This window comes from Ovis canadensis, chromosome 3 (genome assembly GCF_042477335.2).
Source record: "Ovis canadensis isolate MfBH-ARS-UI-01 breed Bighorn chromosome 3, ARS-UI_OviCan_v2, whole genome shotgun sequence".
Lineage (NCBI taxonomy): Eukaryota > Metazoa > Chordata > Mammalia > Artiodactyla > Bovidae > Ovis > Ovis canadensis.
This window is the reverse complement of record NC_091247.1, coordinates 32274403-32295254: the sequence shown is the minus strand read 5'-3', so window position 1 is coordinate 32295254 and position 20852 is coordinate 32274403. Positions and strand designations below refer to the sequence as shown.

The following is a 20852-nucleotide window of genomic DNA, read 5'->3' as shown; positions in this document are numbered from 1 at the left end:
AATGGAAGTAAATTGCTTTGAAACTCTTGGTGTTAAAGGACTTTGTTATGAGCCAGCAGTCTTTAACTGAATGAGTCTCCCTTATTCTTATCAGAACTGACTAAGGATGACTTTTTGTGTCATAAGGGCCTCCCTGGTAGCTCAGACGGTAAAGCGTCTGCCTACAATGCAGGAGACCCAGGTTCGATCCCTGGGTTGGGAAGATCCCCTAGAGAAGGGAATGGCAACCCACTCCAGTACTCTTGCCTGGAAAATCCCATGGATTGAGGAGCCTGGTAGGCTACAGTCCATGGGGTCGCAAAGAGTTGGACACGACTGAGCGACTTCACTTCACTTTTGTGTCATAAAGGGTCTGGGAGTGGACCTAACACCTTTAGTGCATTGGGCTGGCCAAAAAGTTCATTTGAATTTTTCCACAACATCCTATGGAAAACTCACACCAACCTTTTGGTCCATCCAATAGCATTTGGGCTGTCTTGTTACATAGAGCTACTAGCACATCCCTTTAAAAAGGATCACCTGTAGAACAAGGGTACTCACCTGCTGTTGTCCTTGCAACCGTTGCTGAAGTTGAAGTCTCAGTTGGTTGGGTGCAGCTGGAGGTCTGTTTAGCGTCTGCCTGGGCTGCATGGCCAGGCCAGGTGAAAAAGCACCTCGAGGAGGCGTTACTTGAACAGGCATAGTCCCCAGTGAAGGTTTTTGCCTGACCATGCCTTGGAAAGGGCTAGAGAGATTGGCAGTAGGCGAAGGAGAAGAATAAGGCTGGGAATAAAGGTTGGGTCTTTCTTCCATCATCAACGGTGGTGTTGCTTGCTGTGGTGGAAATCTCTCCGATAATACATCTAATCCACCTCCCTGTTGGAAAATAAGCCAGAACATTTTACAAATACATTTCTGCCAATGAATGACATGCTTCTCTATACAATTTTGGATCTGAGATCATATGAAGCTCTCCAGAAGTTTGCTATTAATACTTAAAGGAATCACTTATGAAAGTTGCTTCTGAAATGGAGTAATAGATTTATGTTTAAAATCTCAGTAAAGAGAGATGAAAATATGGTTAAAATGAAGGCCCCAAACCAATGAAATAAAGCTAAATGGTTTGAAAAGAACCTCACTGCAAAGCCTAAGAATCAACAAATGTTAAATTGAATAGATTACCATGAGAAGTAGATTCCTAAAGGAGGGATTAATTTTTCTATGTCAAATATAGAATTCATGCTTTTATCTTGTTTGAAAAGAAATTCATAGCTGACCTAACAGAATGCCATAGAACTATGGCTTTCAAACTTTTTGACTGTTACTTATTGAAAGAAATATAATTTAAATTATGACCTACTGTTTGTGTATATAACTGAAAACAGAGTTTCATAAAACATAGCTTTCCCTTTTTCTGCATTCTGATAGTCTTTATTCTACATTATTCTAACCATTAAAAAAAATGCTGGTCATGATGCACTAAATTGATTTTTTAACTCCAGAGTCTCAAAAATACTAACCTGGAAGTTGGAATGTCATGGAACATATAAGCTGAAGTCTAGCATGAATGAAGGATAAATTAAGTCCTAAAATAAGAAGTAATAATATAAAATCTGGATTCTATACTAGGGAGAGCTTCTAAGATTATGTTCCATAGTAAAAGGCTATAACTCTGCAATTATTATGACAGGCTTTTTGTTTTAAAAGCCCATTATTTAATTATTATGTATTTTGATAACTTTCACAAAGGTAAATTATAAAATAGCTACCACACAGTGAGAGTCATATGGAAAGGTCTTACTTAAAAATAATTTTCTAGCTTTACAGAAAATCTATCTCTATCATCTAAAAAATGCCAAATGTAGTAAATACCTGAACAAGCTTGTCAATTCCCAAAGCTCTGTCTAGTTCAGCTAGTTCAGTTTCATCTTTTCCACTGAGGAAGGATACCAGCTGTTCAAGAAGGGCCTTCTCATCATTTCTTCCTTCGACTGTTGTTGGTGGACAGAGAAGTTCATCTAATTGTGAACTAATACACTGGCTGAAGAATCAAAAGATAAGAAAAATAAAGACTGATATACCAAATAAGTATTCAACCTTAAGAATACAAATATACATATACATATATACAAATCTAGTTCTAGGAAATTGCCAAGATTTTTTAAAAACCAATTCTTATGCAATGAAATTTTCTATACTTAATGTGCAGAAATTTATGAACATTTGGTATGCAGCTTGAATATATTTTTAATTATTTTGTCAATCACTGAACTTTGTTTCTACATTCTTCATGTTAGCTTACAGAAATAGCCTGAAAAATTAACCAAACATAGTTAAGAGAAAATAATTTTTAATAGAAGTAAAAAATAAAAATCAACCAAAAACTAAAAAAAAAATCATTTAGTCTAATTAAAAATTTATACTATTTATTCTATTTATATTCTATAGGTGCAATTAATTATTGATAATTGAACCATATGAAAATAGTACCTATTATATATATTACTTAACTTTCAAGGATGATCAAATCATGCTGATAACATGACAAAAGAAATCAAACTAGAAAAATGCTCAGTGTAACCAACACTCAGTGTTAACCAACAAATTGTTGATTACATGTAGGAAATACATAGTCTAATCCAATTGATATCAATTGATGCATAAAACTTAAAGATATATAGAAAATTACACTAGTACTAATACTACTTCTATAATGATAAGGATTCTTCTTTGGGGAAGGTAAACAAGGCTAAAGGTCATAATTAAGGCTTCACACTCAATGCTACCTAGTTATCCTTTGGTTGCTATTTATGAGATACACTATATGTGCTGGAATAGAGCTACCTGTGTGGATTAAGAAATCAAATTCTACTCAAGTGGGGATACTAAGCAGATGTAGAAAGTATCTTCCCTTCTTATGTATTCTTGCTCCAAACAAAGAGAAAAGCTGGACAAAATAATTATACAACTAAGAACTCAAGAGCAAGAGAGTTGTGCTGAGGCCAATTCATCTACCAGTCCCAGAAATTTTATGGTAATCAATCAAAGCAAAGTAAGAGATGAAAAATAAAGCTGCATACTATATCAATCTCTTGGTAATTAAAATATACACTAGTCTTTCAGTCATGCAGTAAATAAATCTGTTTGATTTGGTGATCTCCCCCATCCTTTTCATTAAACCTTCACCTTCCGTTAATATCTATAAAACACCAATACAAACTGGAATCTAGTTTGGGAAAAGCAGTTCTTTGCTGTAGAAGATAGTATCTGTTACTTGATAATATACAAAATGTACTACTCACTCTTCTGGCTTATTCTGGTTTACAGCTGTCACTGTGTTATTTGCCCATGGAATCTGATCACCAGTTCCTGGTTGTCCAAACTGGTTATCAATTGCTTCTAATTCCAGTTCAGGTAATCCTGGTTAAAGAAAGGTAAGAAGTCAGGATGTATTAAAACAGAAGATAAGATGATAATATTTTTCAGAAGTAATATATTAAATAGTAGAGTGAGATTTCCCCTATAAAATACTACCTCAATGATACAAAGGTCACTTATTCAGAAACTTACTCTATCTAGAATGTGACATAATAACAGGTAAATGAAAAGGTGAGAAAAGTTCTTTGAATCAAACAGAATCTGGACTTCCTTGGTTGTCCAGTGGCTAAGACTCCATGCTTCCAATGTGCGGAGCCCAGGTTCGATTCCTGGTTGGGGAACTAGACCCTACATGCCACAACTAAGACTCAGCACAACCAAATAAATAAGTAAACAAAATAAATGCAAAGAAAATGTGACGTTAAAGGTTTTTATACATTACCATAAGAGAATCACTTAGAACTTCTTCAGAAATTACTGATTTTAAAGATGATCATAACAATTTCAGTTAACTGCTCTTTCGGTCTATACCCTATTCAGTTCAGTTGCTCAGTCATGTCCGACTCTTTGCGACCCCATGAATTGCAGCACGCCAGGCCTCCCTGTCCATCACCAACTCCCGGAGTTCACCCAAACTCATATGCATCGAGTCGGTGATGCCATCCAGCCATCTCATCCTCTGTTGTCCCCTTCTCCTCCTGCCCCCAATCCCTCCCAGCATACAATATGCTATAAGTAGGGACAGTGCTACTGTCATTAAATGTTTGAGAGATGCAAGTAAAAGATAAAATATGCTCTATAAAAGGCAGAATCAGAAGCTAAAGTGCACTGCAAACTGGGGCCATTTAGTAAATGGACAAAACTCTACACTGGTTAACTGAGAATATAGTTGCACAATAATGGTATGATAATTGTTGTCTATAATGATGACAAATGAAAAAAAGAGGTTGAATTATGCTTTACGGTGTAGTGGTAAAGAATTCGCCTGCCAATACAAGAGACACAGGAGATGCAGCTTTGATCTTTGGGGCGGGAAGATCTTCTGGAGCAGAAATGGCAACCCACTCTAGTATTCTTGCCTGGAGAATGCCATGGACAGAAGAACCTGGTGAGCTACAGTCCCTGGGGTTGCAGAGTGGGGCACAACCAAGCAGAGCACTACAGTACAATGGAAAACGGTAGTATGTACAATTTTTTTGAAAGCTTTGATTACTTCTGTACTATTTATATTAGGGAAAAAACTGTAAAGAACCTAAATTCCAAAATTCATTGATTAATGGATTATGGTATAGATATTTATAACATGCTGATAAATGAAAAAGGAAAAAAGTATAATCCAATACATTATGTTCAGGATGAGTCCATTCTTAGAATATTATAAAATTTCTATATATTAATAGAAAAAATCTGGTAAGCTATATATTCTTGGTAGATTTTAGGTTGTGAGACTAAGGATTACTTTATTTTCTTTTAATGTTTCTGATGGCTATTTGTAATCTTGAAAAGGAATGAAATTTATATGTTGAAGCCCTAACCTCTAGTACTTCAGAATGTCATTATATTTGGCAACAAGGCTTTGAGTGAAGTGATTAAGAGTTGTCAGGGTGTCTCTTCTTCAAACACTTCAATGTAACTGGTGTTATAAGAAGAGGTGATTAGGACACCGATGACACAGAGAGATGACCATGAGGACACAGCAAGAAGAAAGCTATCTACAAACTAGTAAGAGAGGCATCAGAAGACAGCAGACCCACTGACCCTCCTCAACCTGAACTTCCAGCCTTCAACTTGTAGGAAAATAAATGTCTGTTGTTTAAGTCACTGGTCTGTGGTATTTTCTTATTACGGCAGCCCTAGTAAACTAACAAAAACTAAAAATGCCTTAGTGGCTTAAGAAAATATACAATTAGGTAGAATTCCTCATTTTAATGAATGGAAATAAGTAGATTTAAGGATGCCCCTCCAACTTATTTAATGCTGCATACTGATAATTATTAACTGCATAAAACATGTTAGGCTCACTTAATCTAACTTGACTACATATTGAAATATACTCATATTTAGTATCAATGAAATATAGGAGTGCACATAAATGCACATTCACTTCTAAATACAAAAAATTATAGCTTGCAATTAAACTTGTCTTCTCTAGCATGACAAATGATTCAGAAATCAAATTCTGTATGATTCTGGGGGAAAAAAAGCAAAAAAGTACCAAACAACAACAATAAAAGGTGAAGGGAAAGTCATCACTTAATTCTTCTCATTATTTCAATCAGAAAGTTGGTCAGAGAAGATTATCTGAAGTTGTCCCTTTGCTCTACTCCACACAATAATTCCTGTCTTATTTCATTTTAGAAATCTAACATAAACAAAATCATTATATTTAAGAGTCAAAGAAAATTTACATGGCTGTCTACCATCTAGACTTAGTATCATAGAATAGTTTATTTGACTCAGTAACAGGACATAGTATCTCACAGTAGTCTTGATGGGAAAAAAGGTTACGAAAACAAGTTGGATAAAATATTTTCAAAATAAAGTAAGATTATTGTGCTAAATTTGGTGATTAGGGGAAAAAACCCAATCAATCATTGATTCAATTAAAAGTTTTGTTTGCATAGGCTATATACTTAAAAGCAGCTGTTTTTTATTCTAAAAGTCACTTTAACATTTTAGGACTTCTTTTAGAAACTGACTTCTTAAAAAAAAAAAAAATCAATTTGCTGGAATGTTTTACAAAATACACAATTTATCTCTCTTTATCCAGGGAATAAACCTACTACTTTTGGTCATGTTTGTGTTCCTGTTACAAACATGAGTAAGTATGTATATATGTTACACAAGATAGGCATAGTGAATTTTAAAGGGACACATTACTGTGTTTACTAGTCTCTGCTGGAGAAGGCGATGGCACCCCACTCCATGCACTGGAGAAGGAAATGGCAACCCACTCCAGTGTTCTTGCTTGGAGAATCCCAAGGACGGGGGAGCCTGGTGGGCTGCCGTCTATGGGGTCGCACAGAGTCGGACACGACTGAAGTGATTTAGCAGCTGGAGAGAAGCAGCTGATGTGGGGGTAGAAAACAAGCTATTAGGGACTCCTGATCAAGTTGTTAATTTTTTTTTTAATAATCTGTGCAAAGGATTCAGCACCATATTTTCTCCATTTTAAATATGGTTAAAATAAAATCTTATATCCCCATTAGCCATAGTGATTTCAGCTAAACAAACAAACAAACCCTTATATTATTAAAAAATTTAAAAACTCCTTCTGCACATAAAGTAGAAAGCATTGTTAAATCAAGAGAGTGACTTTTGCACATTTTACTCCACTAAGAGTTGATTCAGCATCTAGTGATTCTGATGTTCACAGTTAATTTTCTTCAGCTGTTGATAAAGAGATTCTGGTTCAGTTTTGTGTTACATTTGGCTGTTAACTATGCACAGCAGCTAGTGTTTTATTCGACTAATTTCTCTACTACACAAAAAGAACTATATATCAGTAACATAAAAACTGAATAACCCAGTAGATAACAGGTCACAAAAAAGCACTGAAAAGTGTTCAACCTAATTTCACAATAGAAGAAATACATATTAAAACTACATTGAGATACTTTAAAAACTCATCAGATTGGCAAAGATGAAAAAGTGCATAATTCAAACTATTAGAAAGGATGTGTAGAAAGAAGAACATTATCACGGAGTAAACTGGCATAAGAAAGGCCATTTGGCAAAATCCATCTATGCTTTGACCCAGCAATTCCGTTTAGAATTTACAGTTCAGATATACTCTTAGATGTGGTCAACTATCTGTACTATGTAAGATTATTAATTATAGTCCTGCAGTAGCAAAACATGCCTACCAATAGTAACAACACATTAAACACAACCTCAAAAACAGGGAACTAAAAATGGATTTTTTTGAATACTGAAAATGTTTTATGTGAAACATTAATTTTTAGTTATACAACACTCAGTGTATTACAGATTAATAAAATTAAAAAAATTTTAAACCTCAGAATGTGCATGTTCACAGAACAAAAAAATGAGCAGGAGGTCATTCATTCACTTCAGTAGTGTTGCCAGTGTTCAAATATTTTTGGAATTCTTCTAGAACTGTCTTATCTAGTATAAAAGCCCTTCAGGAAAATACTTCTAACTACATCTAAGTTTGATTCTGATTTTTTAAAAAGTATTATTCTTTTTGGATCAACAAATTTAGCTCCAAATTACTTCACAAAACTTCAAAAGTCAAATCCACCTTTAAAATATAGGAATTAGAAGACGGACAAAAAGACACGGCAGAGGTTTTGAAGGTACTGCTAAGAGAGCACATTATATATGTTTTGATCAAGATCTTCCTAAATTCTTTTAATGTGCTCTTATAGTACATTTCTAACAAAATAAAGTCACATGGTCACACTGCATGGGTGGGTGGGTGTGTGGGTGGGTGTGTGGGGGGGTGTGTGTGTGTGTGGGTGTGTGTGTGTGTGTGCCTATAAACAATGTGTTTTGAAACCAGGTAGGCTGAAATTTAAATCCTGGTTCTGCGCGTACACTAACTGGATAACTTTGGGCAAGTTTTTATCTGTGTGTGTGTGTGTTTTCTTTCTTTGGACCTTAGTTTTCTTGTACGTAAGTAGATCTATGGAACATTTTTGGTCCAATGTGACAGATTTACCATCTGTTTTATTCTACACCCAAAATTTTCATGGAAATAAAGGTAACTGAAAGGGGACAATAAATCTACAGCTGAAGGAGAGGTGAAAGCAGTAGCATGGTAGCTGACTAGAACAATGAAAACAAAACAGATGGAAAGATGAAACTGATGCAGAAGTTCACCTAAACTAAAACACTCACATTAGGACAAAAGGGGAGACTTTCCAAAAGAGGGAGTTACTCAGAGGGACACCAGAACAACTCCAGGCTCAGTGGTCATTTGAGCAAGTAAAGGAACAGGCCATGGGTGACTGCCGGGATAATTAAAGGACAACTGAACAGCTGTCACCAGGCCCTGCTCTGAGTGCAGCTGACTCTGGCGTATGCCCATGGGATTAAAGTGGTGAGGACATGACTCAGTGTGGGAGTTCTGCCCAGGGAATCTCCCAAAGTGGGTGTGAGGGCTGCCACGAGGGATTTCCCTCTCACCAGCCCCCACTCCTTCACAACAACAACTGAGCATCAGGGCTTCTATAATCAGAACCTACACTTACTGCCAGAGCAAAAGGGCCTCTCACTCTAGCTGAAGAGACACTCTAGCTACCACGGTGTTTCCTTCTAAGTCTTTTTCAGTATACGTACACAGACAGCCCTGGTTCACCAAAACATTCAAGAAAAGTCAACAGCAGGAAGGAAAGATGGCAAATTTAACAAAGAAACAAACTTTGAGGAAAAAAAAGATTGTTACAGAAAACGGATGCCAAAAGTATGCCAAAATTATCAATACACAGGAACGCATGTAAGAATTAAAGATTTTAAAATTTAAAAAATTAAAAAAAAAAGTCTATCGTATATATAAAAGGCAATAGACTTCTATGAAAAAAATTTCCACACACGTGATCACTACAATTTAAAGAACTCAACAGACTGACTGAGGAGCAGGATGGATATGGTTGAAGATTCAGTTTTGATCTGGAAAATCTGGCCCAGAGATTCTCTCAGAATACAGTGCATATGGGCAAGGGCAAGGTAAGTGTGACAGAAAAGATAAGTGACATGGCAGATAGATCCAGGAGTTCGAATAGGTGGTGAATAGTTCAACTGTCTTATGCAAGACCTTTGGGCACAAAGTTAAGGCGTGGAATCAGCCATCTGATAATGGAGTCTGGCTCAGGTGAAAGGTAGTGGCGGACAGTGTAGAGGCTAGAGGTGGCAGAGACTCAGAAGCTATTCTCTTCCCTTTGTGAGTTATTACATTTTTGTCCTCATCTTCTTTTTTCTTTCTCCAGTCATTTGTCCTCTTTTCCTTTTTCTTCTCGTTTCTTTCTTATTTGCATGGAAACACAGTCTGCAGCGATCACCCTCTCCTCATTTACCTCATTTCACTCCTCTCTCTCTGGCTTTCAGCAACACTACAGCCCAAGGTTTAACAGATTCTGGCCTCAGTTCAGTTAGTTCAGTCACTCAGTCTGAATGGACTGACAACCTACTCAGATCAGTTCAGTTGCTCAGTTGTGTCTGACTCTTTGCAACCCCACGGACTGCAGCACGCCAGGCTTTCCTGTCCATCACCACTTCCCAGAGCTTACTCAACTCATGTCCATCAAATCAGTGATGCCATCCAATCATCTCACGTTCTGTTGTCCCCTTCTCCTCTAGCCTTCAATATTTCCCAGCATCAGGGTCTTTTCTGATGAGTTGGTTCTTCACATCAGGTGGCCAAAGTACTGAAGTTTCAGCTTCAGCATCAGTCCTTCCAATGAATATTCAGGACTGATTTCCTTTAGGATTGACTGGTTGGATCTCCTTGCAGTCCAAGAGACTCTCAAGAGTCTTCTCCAACACCACAGTTCAAAAGCATCAATTCTTCAGTGCTCAGCTTTCTTTATAGTTCAACTCTCACATCTGTATATGACTACTGGAAAAACCATAGCTTTGACTAGACGGACCTTTGTTGGCAAAGTAATATATCTGCCTTTTAATATGCTATCTAGGTTTGTCATAGCTTTTCTTCCAAGGAGCAAGTGTCTGGCCTATTTACAAACTTTTCCAGGTGGTGCTAGTGGTAAAGAATCCGCCTAACAATGCAGGAGAGGCAAGAGACGCAGGTTTAATCCCTGGGTTGAGAAGATACCCTAGAGGAGAAAATGACAACCTATTCCAGTATTCTTGCCTAGAAAATCCCATAGACAGAGGAGCCTGGTGGGCTACAGTCCATGGGGTCTCAAAGAGCTGGACATGACTGACTGACTGAGCACATGTATGTAAAGCTGTTTTCAGGGGAGGAAATCTTAAGACAGAAAAAGGAGCTATTTGACTCAAGATGGATTATTAATGAAAAACATTCCACTTTCACAGACTGGAGAGCTAGAAGACACTGTCTGTTTTTATTAACTTTAATTTTCATCAAAGTAACACATATACAAAACTTCAAAAGTCAGAACCAAAACGTCTATGAATAAGAATAGTTTTCTGTCTTGTCCCTTCTGACCCTTTGATTACTCCCCTTTCAACAGAGACAACCATTCCCAACTTGTCTGTTTTCTCTGGCATCTGCCAATTTCTAAAGTATCTCCATTTTAAGTTTCTGAGTCCCCATCATGATAGATGGGGCTTGAGTTTCCTCACATCTACCACTCTTACTACCTCCTATGCTCCCAATTCCCTAACAGAGATCATTGCTTTTTTAAAAATAAAATATTAATATTTAGATTCTTAGGACTACCAAATATTACTTACTGCTAAGTCATATTGTATACAAACATCCCTTCTTATATCATGCTTTCATTTTTCTTGAGTTAAAAATTAGTTTATTTTTTTCATTTTCCTACTTTTCTGGGAGACTTTTTCAGATGCTTCAACATTTTTGACATGAATCTATCAATAACCTTTTCTATAAACGCAGAGAGAAATTTCATTTCTTCCTTGGAGGCCGTCCTTTCAGAAGACTTGGGCCTGCTACTCCAATTTACATGTGTTGTTCTCTAATCTGGCTGATCACCTATCATTCCTGGACTTCTTTTCAGATCCTCTGTTTCCCTGGACCCGGTAAGCCTCTCTTTTTTGGTTTTCTCCCTTGCTGAAGTATGGGTTGGCAAAAAAGTTTGTCAGAAAATCCAAATGAACTTTTTGGCCAATCCAATATATCTTCAAGGGCCTTAACTAGAGAAGGTAAAAATACTATGCAAGTATTTGTGCCCTTTTATATCCAAAAATGTCTTTATTTCAGCCTTCACAACTACTAGAAGTTGGATGCCTGAATACAGGTCAGAAATCATTCTAACCGCTGGTATTTCTAAAATAAACTTTATTAATATAGAGTTTATATAAATATGCACTGATTTTCAGTGCACAGTTCAATTAACTTGGCAAAAGTATAAACCCATACATAATCTTCCACCTCAATCAGGAAAACAGAATATTTCTATCACCTTTAAAAATTCCCTCCAGCTCCTTGGCTATCAATCTTCCCTACTTTCACCCCACCACTGGCAACCAATGATCTTCACTTTTTTCACTCATCACATTTTTGAGAATAATTCATGCCCTGCACTAACCGTCCCTTCCTTTTCACTGTTGAGCAGTATTTCATTTTATAAATAAGCCATTTCCTTGTTGATGAACATTCAAACTGTTTCCCGTTTGAGACTACCATGAATAAAGCTATGTGAATATTTGTGGTCAAGTTTTTGATGAACACATGCTTTCATTTGGCTCTGTCTCCAATAACTAAGAATTGAATTGCTGGGTCACATGGTAAAAGCATGTTTAAGAGAAATGGCTGAACAATTTTCCAAATCTGTTTTACCCTTTTACATTGCTACCAGCAACACCAAAGTTCAAGTTGCCCCACATCTTTGCCATCATTTTGTTTGTCAGTTTTTTAAATGCTAGATATTTCAATGAGTATGTAGCAGTACTGCATTATAGTTTTAATTCACATTTCCTTGATGGTTAAAAACTGACCATCTTCTTATGTGTTTACTTGCAACTTTCATATCTTCTTTTATGAAATATATTTTAAAATTCTTTGCCCATTTTTTAGATCGGGCTGTTTCCCCTATTATTAACATCTTACACTAGTGTGGTATATCTGTTAGAATTGATGAACACTGGCGCATTTTCATTAAATAAAGCCCACAGTTTACATTAGGGTTCACTCTGCATTGCTCATTCTAGCGGTTTTGATAAATGTAAAATAACATGTATCCACCATTACAGTATCATACAGAATAGTTTCAGGGCTGCTCTAAAAATTACCCATGTTCCGCCGATTTATCCCTCTCCCTGGCAATCATTAATCTTTTTACTGTCTCTAGTTTTGCCTTTTCCAAAATGCCATATAGTTGGAATCATAAAGTACGTAACCTTTTCAGGTTGGTTTCTTCCACTCAGCAATATTCATTTAAGGTTTCTCCATGTCTTTCTGTGGCTTGATAGCTTCCAAGTTTTGGTCATTACAATTCACTATATACAATTCACAGCTCTCTGCAAGCTTTTAGAATCTTTATCTCTGATGTTTTAGAATTATATGATAATAAGTTTTGGTACAGGTCTTTTGTGTGTGTGTGTGTGTGTGTGTGTGTGTTGAATACTTGTTGAATCATTTCACTCTGAAGAATTATGTCCTTCAGTTTTAGAAAATCCTTTTTTTGTTTGTTTGTTTGAAAATATCTTCTTTTCCATCTTCCCCCCTCATGCATACTGCATGGTACGTCACTTCAGTCATGTCTGACTCTGTGCAACCCTATGGCCTACAGCCCTTCAGGCTCCTCTGTCCATAGGATTCTCCAGGGATTGAACCCACGTCTCTTGTGTCTCCTGCATTGGCAGGCAGGTTCTTTACCATAGCGCCACCTGGAAAGCTCTTTTCCCCCCTCACTGTTTCTGAAATTTTTATTAGTTGCTATTGGCTCTCGAAGGTCAACCTAACTTTTTCTTGCCTACTTTCTATTTGTCTTTTGCTTTCTCTGAAAGATTTTCTCAGTCTTATTTCCTAATATTTCTTTGAAATTTAAAAATTTTGGATATCTAATTTCCAAAAGTCCTTTCTTTCTTTTGTCCTTTTTTTCTTCATGGATGATGTATTTTTTCAAAAACTGTTAGTCCATATACTCATTATATATTTCCACTGTATACTCTTTTTATCTGGTTAGTTTGCTCTCTTTTATGTTACAGGCTTCAAGTCCTGATGGTCTTTGGCTGTGTTTGTTCTAAACAGATACAGTGTTCTAAAACACTGACTGGTTGGGTTCTGTGCAAGGCTTGTGTCTGCTTGTAGCCTTCACTGTTGGACACTTATTACTGTTATTTTATTTATTTTTAGTTTTTGGTCATGTCATTTGGCATGTGGGATCTTAGTTCTCTGAGCAGGGGTCGAACCTGTGCCCCCTGCATTGGAAGCACAGAGTCTTAACTAAAAGACCATCAGTTAAGTCCCACTATTGGATATTTAAGATGGCAGCATGACCTTTGCACTTTAGGGATTTCCCCATAAATACCCACATCCCAACATCTTCTTTTGGCCATGTGGTATCTCTCAAGATAACTCCTCCAGTTTCCCACAACAGAAGGGGAAGGACCAGGATCGAACCAATCAATTCACAAACTCTTATTTTATCTCCTTTTGGCCTTATACCTCATTGTTTCCCTACCTGTGCCTGATATCCCAGAGTCTAGAGTCTAATTTCAATTAGAAGACTTCTGAAATCATTTCATCTAATTCTTATGGTATAATAATAAAAGAGCTGAATCACTGGAAAAGACCCGACTCACTGGAAAAGACCCCAGTACTAGGAAGGATCGAAGGTAGGAGAAGGGGATGACAGAGGCCGAGACAGTTGGATGGCCTCACCGACTCAACGGACATGAGTCTGTGCAAGCTCCAGGAGATGGCGAAGGACAGGGGAGCCTGGCGTGCTGCAGTGTGTGGGGTCACAAAGAGTCGGGCACGACTTAAACAACTGAACAACAAATCCTTATTTCGTAGATAAAGAGAATGAGGTTCAGAACATTCTTTTGCTGAAGGTATAGCTGTTATTAATAATAAACGGGAAATGTGAGACTTCAACCTAGGCTCCTGCTCTCATCTGGTGTTCTGGTCAGCTGAAAAACTGCTTCCCAAAATGTCAGAGATGATCTGAGGTTTTTCTTTCCAAATGCCTAGAAATCTTGGTAAGCTTTCAGGAGTTGTGTCATGATAGCTAAAAGCTGAGGTAAGACTGAAATAAACAAGCCCCACATCTGGTCCCATGAGATGAGGGATAGGCAAATTTTGAAAGTGAGCTGGTTAGGTTCCTTTACTTTCAAGGTCACACAATGGAATTATCACCACTATTTTTTTCAACTTCAAATCTGACAGGTGAAAATAATATAATAGCTCTAGCTTCATGAACTGGAAATATACTATTCAAAGTGTCTCTTAAGTAGGAAAATATTAACATGGGCGAGAACAGTCATGACCTGTTTCAACACAGTTGTCTCCATGAAAAACTCACTCTGTGGGGTGACACATATTACTTGACAAAAGGAATTCCATAATCAAGAAAAGTTTGGTAAATGTTGGGTTAAATAAATATTTAAATTTAAATAATAAGATAGGCAACAAGAAAAGCAAAAAAATTAAAAAACTAAACTAGTTTCTCTAACACAGGACTTCATGAAACCTCTAATATACACTAAGGAATGGTATATATGTCATGAAGCATTTATCCAGTATATGTCAGCACAAAATACTTTTCTTCACAATTTATGGAACTAGTGTTCAAGAAAGACACTTTGGAAACATAATCTGACCCAACATTATACTTCTGAAAGTCCTACTCTGGAAGGGTTGGGTAAGAACATAAAATTACTCTTAATATCAACTGCTCACCTTAAAATTACCTATTAAAAAGTAGAGACTATACTATAACTTAAAATACACAAGATGAGTGACATTCATATATCTAAAATCAACTATATACTACTTACTGTGGCATTAATGAAAAGATACTTCACTCCCAATAAACAAAAGGTCCACACAATAATTATGAGAGACAAAGCTCTAATCCATATCATCATTAAACATTTAAAATGAAGTTCTGTCCCCAACACATACTGTTCAGCCTGGAAGTGGGCCTGGCAGTGGTGGACTGAAGTGCAGATGGCAGGATCTCTGATTTGATGGCCACATTGGTGACTGCACCATCCATCCTCTCTGTCTCACATAAGCCTGGCAATTGTGGTGCCTTCTCCAGCGTGGGTAGTAACTGATCAAACTGGTCAAGGTCAGCTGTAAACTAAGAACGGAAACCAAAGTTAGAGGAAGCACATTCTACACTTTCACCTGAAAGAAAGTAGAAAACAAGTTGTTCCTTTAAAATATATGAATTGAGTGTGACTATGAGAGAATGAAGAAAGAAGAAATAATTAGAAAGACTGGGGCCTCAATGAAATAGCATGACCTAACACTGGAACAAAATGTGGAAGTTTATGGTACTGATATACTGCAGGATATAAGACAACATACACACACTGCTTATCTATTATATTTTGGTATAAAATGTACACACTGGAAAAAGACTGAACTGGAAAGAGATATTGAGAGTACTCTGTTAATGACAATAACATCATGAGTAATTTTTTCCTGTCATATTTTTCAAAATTTTATAAAATGGTTACTTTATGAAGGAGTAAAAAATATATTTACATTGACATACTTTTTAAAAATAATTTCTTAAAGTTTGTGAAATTTTTTAAATGAATATTAGCTTCAAATATCCCAGAAAGGTCACTTCCCATTTAAAGACTTAACAGAGTAGGAAATGTATTTTCTATCATAGGTAGGGAGTTCTTACATCTGTCTGTGGCTAGGCATAGGAGAAAATTGACCTTTATTTCACAACATTATTCCATGACGGTTACCTGAAGATAATTCATAAACATAAAATGTCTAGCTGTTTGGGTTTTATTACTTGATTCAACTAAAATTTCTTCCTAGATTGTAGAATTATATGTACATATTTTTTTAAATGTCTGGCTTCTTTCACATTACATTTCTCAAGTTTAGACATGCTGTTCCAGGTAGTAGCAGTTCATTTTGTTTCTGATGCTGAATAGTGTCCCACTGTATGAATATGCTACAATATATATTTATCAATTCTAGTGACGGATTTGGGAATTTTTCTGGTTTGGGGCTAATATAAGTAAAACTACTATGACTATTTTTAAACACATCTTTCGTGGCATGTGCACAAACTACTAATCAAAAAGGAAAAAACTGACAATTTGGAGTCTACATTAAAATGGAGAACTTCACTTCATCAAAAAGCACCATTAACAGAGAGAAAAGGCAAGACACAGTATAGAGAAGACATCTGTAAATATATAACCAATAAATGACTCGCCCAAAATGTGTAAAGAACTCTTACACATCAATAGGAAAAATACAACATATTGGGAAAATGGGCAAAACACTTCGACAGACTATTTACAAAAGAAAACATTCAAATGACCAATAAATACTTATTGTGTGCTAAGTCACTTCAATAATGTACAACCGTGTAACCCGATGGACTGTAGCCAACCAGGCTCCACAGTCCATGGGATTCTCCAAGCAAGAATACTGGAGTGGGTTGCCATGCCCTCCTCCAGGGGATCTTCCCGACCCAGGGATCGAACATGTATCTCTGTCTCCTGCATTGGCAGGAGGGTTCTTTATTACTAGTGCCACTTGGGAAGCCCAGATATTTATTAGGGGAAGGCAAATTAAAACTATGAAATATCACTACACAGATCCCAGAATGGCTATAAGTTAAAAAGATAGACAACACCAAGTATTAATAAGGACATGGAACAACTAGAAGGAATTCTCATACCCTGGAAAAACTGGCATTATCTGCTAAAGATCAACACACACATATTTTATGATCCTGTAATTCCACTCCCCAGGTATAAACTCAGCAGAAGTGCATGTATGTACACCAAAACAGATGTGCCAAGATAGTGTACAATGGCATTTTCTTGAAGCTGTTACTTTTGAAGTCAATTTTAAAGACTGAGAATTTTAATGTTGTTATTTAAAGCTATTATTCAGTTTAGAAACATGACATTAGTTTAGCTGTACCAAGAAACACAGGACAACCTTCTCGAAGAGTACATGCGTAAAGAAATAACCAAAACAGTGTTATTACAAATAGTAAATAGAGACAATACAGAGACTCTGAGCATTCGAGGAAAAGAATGTCTAACTAGAGCTACTGCAGGAAGCTTTACAGAAATGATTGTGTACTATGTGTGAACGATTGTGAACTGTGTTTAAATGATGAGTAGAAGTTCAGCAGACATAGAAAAGAGAGCAAAGCAGAAGATGCTTAGAAGAGATATGGCTTATCCCAGGAATAGGAAGGGCTTCCATGCACCTAGAATGTAGTATGCCTCAGAGGAGAGAGAGGCTTCTGGAAGATGAGGGCAAAAAATAAAGCTGACTCAAGAAACTCTAGGATCTATACATACTAAGTGTGAATTTGGTTTCACAAGGAAGAATCTTATTAATAAACTGCTTTGTAAATACATTTTCAGCTATTTCACGGATGTCTATATTCTTTCTAAATAATGCATAAGCTTCTAGCGGGGAGGAATAACATTTTCTGCTTTTGTTAAATTCCTTCAGAATCCACTGCAATTATTCAATAAATGAAGCTGCCTATCACTTTTCACCACCCGCTACCCCAGCCTAAACAAAGAGATTCCTGATCCATAAGAATTTACACAAAGGTTTATTTGGATTTACTTCTGTTTCAGAGCATGTTATATACCCTACTATCCGGAATACTCAAAGTCTCTATCTGATGGGGGCTGGGGGTTGAGAGTGGTTAGAGTGAGAAGGAAAATGACTTTAGAAAACGTTTCAAAGGAAATTAAATAGCAAAGCAAGCCAGACTAGGCACCCGTGTCCACCTCCTCACATTTCTCTCTCATTTCACTTACATTGGCGGTTCCCAAACTTAGTTACCTATCAGAGTTCTCTGGGAAGTCTTTAAAATACAAGTTTCTGGGCTCTATTCTGAAAGAGCTGGATTTAATAGGTGGAGAGATGAGAGGAGGGGGCATAGAAGGTATTTTTTCTAAAATCTCCAAAGATGTGAACTCTGACTTTATCGAAAGAAACATCTACTTTCTTAGAATGCCACACTAAATTTTGTAACCCTCCAAGGTTCCAAAGAGAACTTTGAGGGCATCCTGTGGGTTTTCAACCATTGGTATTAGTCTTTTAATATGTGCCCAATGGATGGGGCAAAACATAGCCTGAATCCAAATATAATCTATGCATGGAAAAAAATAAAAGAAAAAAATAACTAGGAATGTTCATCCTATGAAGTAAAGAATTACCTACCTGGCTCTGTGACTCCAGTTTAATTTCCTCAGGAGCAGGCTTGGTCATGGGGGCTGGGTTTGTGTTACAAGGATCCATCTGCTCTTTCTTTTCCACCTTCACCTTTACATCATCCAGGCTCAGGTTCGGAGTGGATCTTAAATCTTTCTCATCTTTATCTAAAAGGTAGCGTAGGAGCTGATGGTCTTTTGATTCTTTTTTCTTGGAGGCATCCAGTTCCAGTTTTACACTGGAATTTCCCTGGACCTGTCCAGTCACTGACACAGAAGCAGATGCACTGTCCTTCTTATCAGGCTCCACAGACAAAGTTGTGATATCCGAGGGGCTACCCTCCTGTAAGAGACGGTGTAGGATTTTGTGCCGCTCAGTCAGTGAGCTATGAGAGGAGGGGCAAGAACCACTTGAAGAGTTAGTAGAGGCAGAGGTGGAAGTGCCTGTGCAAGAGAGTACCTCTTTGCAACTTGTGTCTATATCAGCATGCCGTAACTGCTGCTCTGCAGTCGTTGTCAAAAGCTGCACTAGTTTGTGACTGGTTTGAGAGTATTTATTGTCTCCATCTGAGAGTCTGTCATTGTTATGTAGAAGCCCAGAATCCAGAGGTTTGCTGTCATTAGAGCTGTTGTCAGACTGAATCATTTCATTTAAAATGGATGCAATCTCTTTGTTATCTTTGGATTCAGCTTTTGCTGGTTGTATATTTAATCTACTAGGTGAATTCTGTGAGCTCATCTGCCTGAGGACTGGAGAGCTGGCAGAGAAGCCAACAGAGTTATTGGGTCCTTCATTCATACTCTGTAAAGGTGTTACTGGGATGTTTGAATAGGATCGGTTACTATTATTACAGGCAGTACTTGTCATGCTAACAGGGGAGCTTAATGTCGGAATATTAGGAGGAAATGAATTGTTTGGCATCCTGGGCCTTGTTGCCAATCCAGAACTAACTTGTCTCCTTGGAGACATGAACTGTGCAAGGGATATTCCTGTACCTTCCATAGGGGAATTATTGAGGTTTAAAGGGGGATTAGTGCTCTGGGAACTGGCCTGTCCCTGGTTTAAGGCAACACTGGCTACAATCTGATTTCCAGGTGAGCATCCAAAACTCCCTTGGTTGTTGCTAGAATTGCTATGACTGCTGCTATGAAGGTCTGAGCTCTGCTGGCGGTTTACTCTGGTGGGTACCATGTTGCTGCTGGATGGCGGCAAGGTAGATGAACGGGCCACACCGTGAGCTGGAGAGATACTGGGATTGACGGAAGGGTTTACCCGGGGCACTGACATTCCAGGATTAGTGTCATCTTGAGGAGAAAGACCACTGTGTTCCCTAGACAGGGGAAAAGACATTCAGACATCGTCATTGGTTTCCATTATAATATTTTATGAAGCACATTATAAGACAAGACCATTAACCTCAATAATGTTGCAAACTATCAAGTAAAAAGCTTCTGTATTACTTTAAACTAAAGAAAACCGTGGACTGTTAGTACCATGGTGAAATGTTAGAACACTTCATGGGAAAATAATGTTTAAGATACTGCACATTTGATAATAGTTAAATGTGCAAGAAATCTTTCCTGACCTTGGAAAACTTCCAATATATATACTTTAAAACTTTACAAAATTTAATACAAATAATTAACACTACATCAGACTTTTGGTGGAAAGAGAAACTTCCCACACTTCTGGTTACAAAGTATTTACTCATGACTCCCTTCATTATAGCTTTCAAGTATTTCAACTCCAAAGAGGAAGACTGGGTAAGGAAAATACTGTGTCACTGATGTAAAAATTAAAAAGGGTGACATGCAGACATAGCAGATGTTTTGAAAGAGAAATCACAATATGAAAAAAAGAACTGTGCTAATTCCACTCACAAGCATAAATTAAACTAAAATTAGAAAAAGCAGAATACTGAATTCAGATTTTCATCAAGTTCTTTTACTCAAATCCATAATTAGGACAACAGATTTGTGACTGGTATTACCATGTTCCAATAAGCAAATATATCAGATGAGGGAAAGATGAAGTGAGGGAAAATGTCTCTGTTTTTGTTTAATGCTAGATTTTAAATAGTTGTAAATGTAGTCTTGAATAATTCATAGGATAAAAGAATGGTTTCATGAATTTACCATATATAATAGTGTAAAACACATTTTGAGAGGAGAACAAATTAGAGGCAGTGACATTCAAATATCTCAAGTTGATAGTTAAATAATTTGTAGCTTGGCAAACTGTCAACTTGAACTCAGAAGCTACTGAGTTTTGCCTTAATGAAAATAAAGCACTTTTAAAATTAAAAATAACAATACTAATAAACTTGTATCTTTTATAAGACCATAAGTTTATATATGGAAAGCTGGACAGTTTTAGCCATCTTTTTGGTTTTTATCCCTAAAGCCTATATTCAGCCACACCTTTCCTTTCTCCCTTTTTGAACAACAAAGCTATTGTTAGGTGACAA

At 37.0% G+C, this 20852-nt stretch overlaps 1 protein-coding gene and 1 non-coding gene across 30 annotated transcripts in view; one reads left to right on the top strand and one right to left on the bottom strand.

Annotated features, from left to right (window-relative positions):
* NCOA1 (nuclear receptor coactivator 1) overlaps nucleotides 1-20852 on the bottom strand; it is a 219274-nt gene that overhangs the window by 36782 nt on the left and 161640 nt on the right. For all 29 annotated transcript variants that reach the window (XM_069582750.1, XM_069582765.1, XM_069582749.1 and 26 more), the window contains 5 exons: nucleotides 18395-19715; nucleotides 15119-15299; nucleotides 3282-3399; nucleotides 1852-2020; nucleotides 541-855 (listed from right to left, as the gene is read on the bottom strand). In XM_069582750.1, coding sequence (XP_069438851.1) covers nucleotides 541-855; nucleotides 1852-2020; nucleotides 3282-3399; nucleotides 15119-15299; nucleotides 18395-19715 — 2104 coding nt within the window. The remainder of the gene's footprint in view (nucleotides 1-540; nucleotides 856-1851; nucleotides 2021-3281; nucleotides 3400-15118; nucleotides 15300-18394; nucleotides 19716-20852) is intronic.
* Nucleotides 131-202, top strand: TRNAC-ACA (transfer RNA cysteine (anticodon ACA)). The gene has a single exon. It is a non-coding gene; the product is annotated as a tRNA-Cys (tRNA).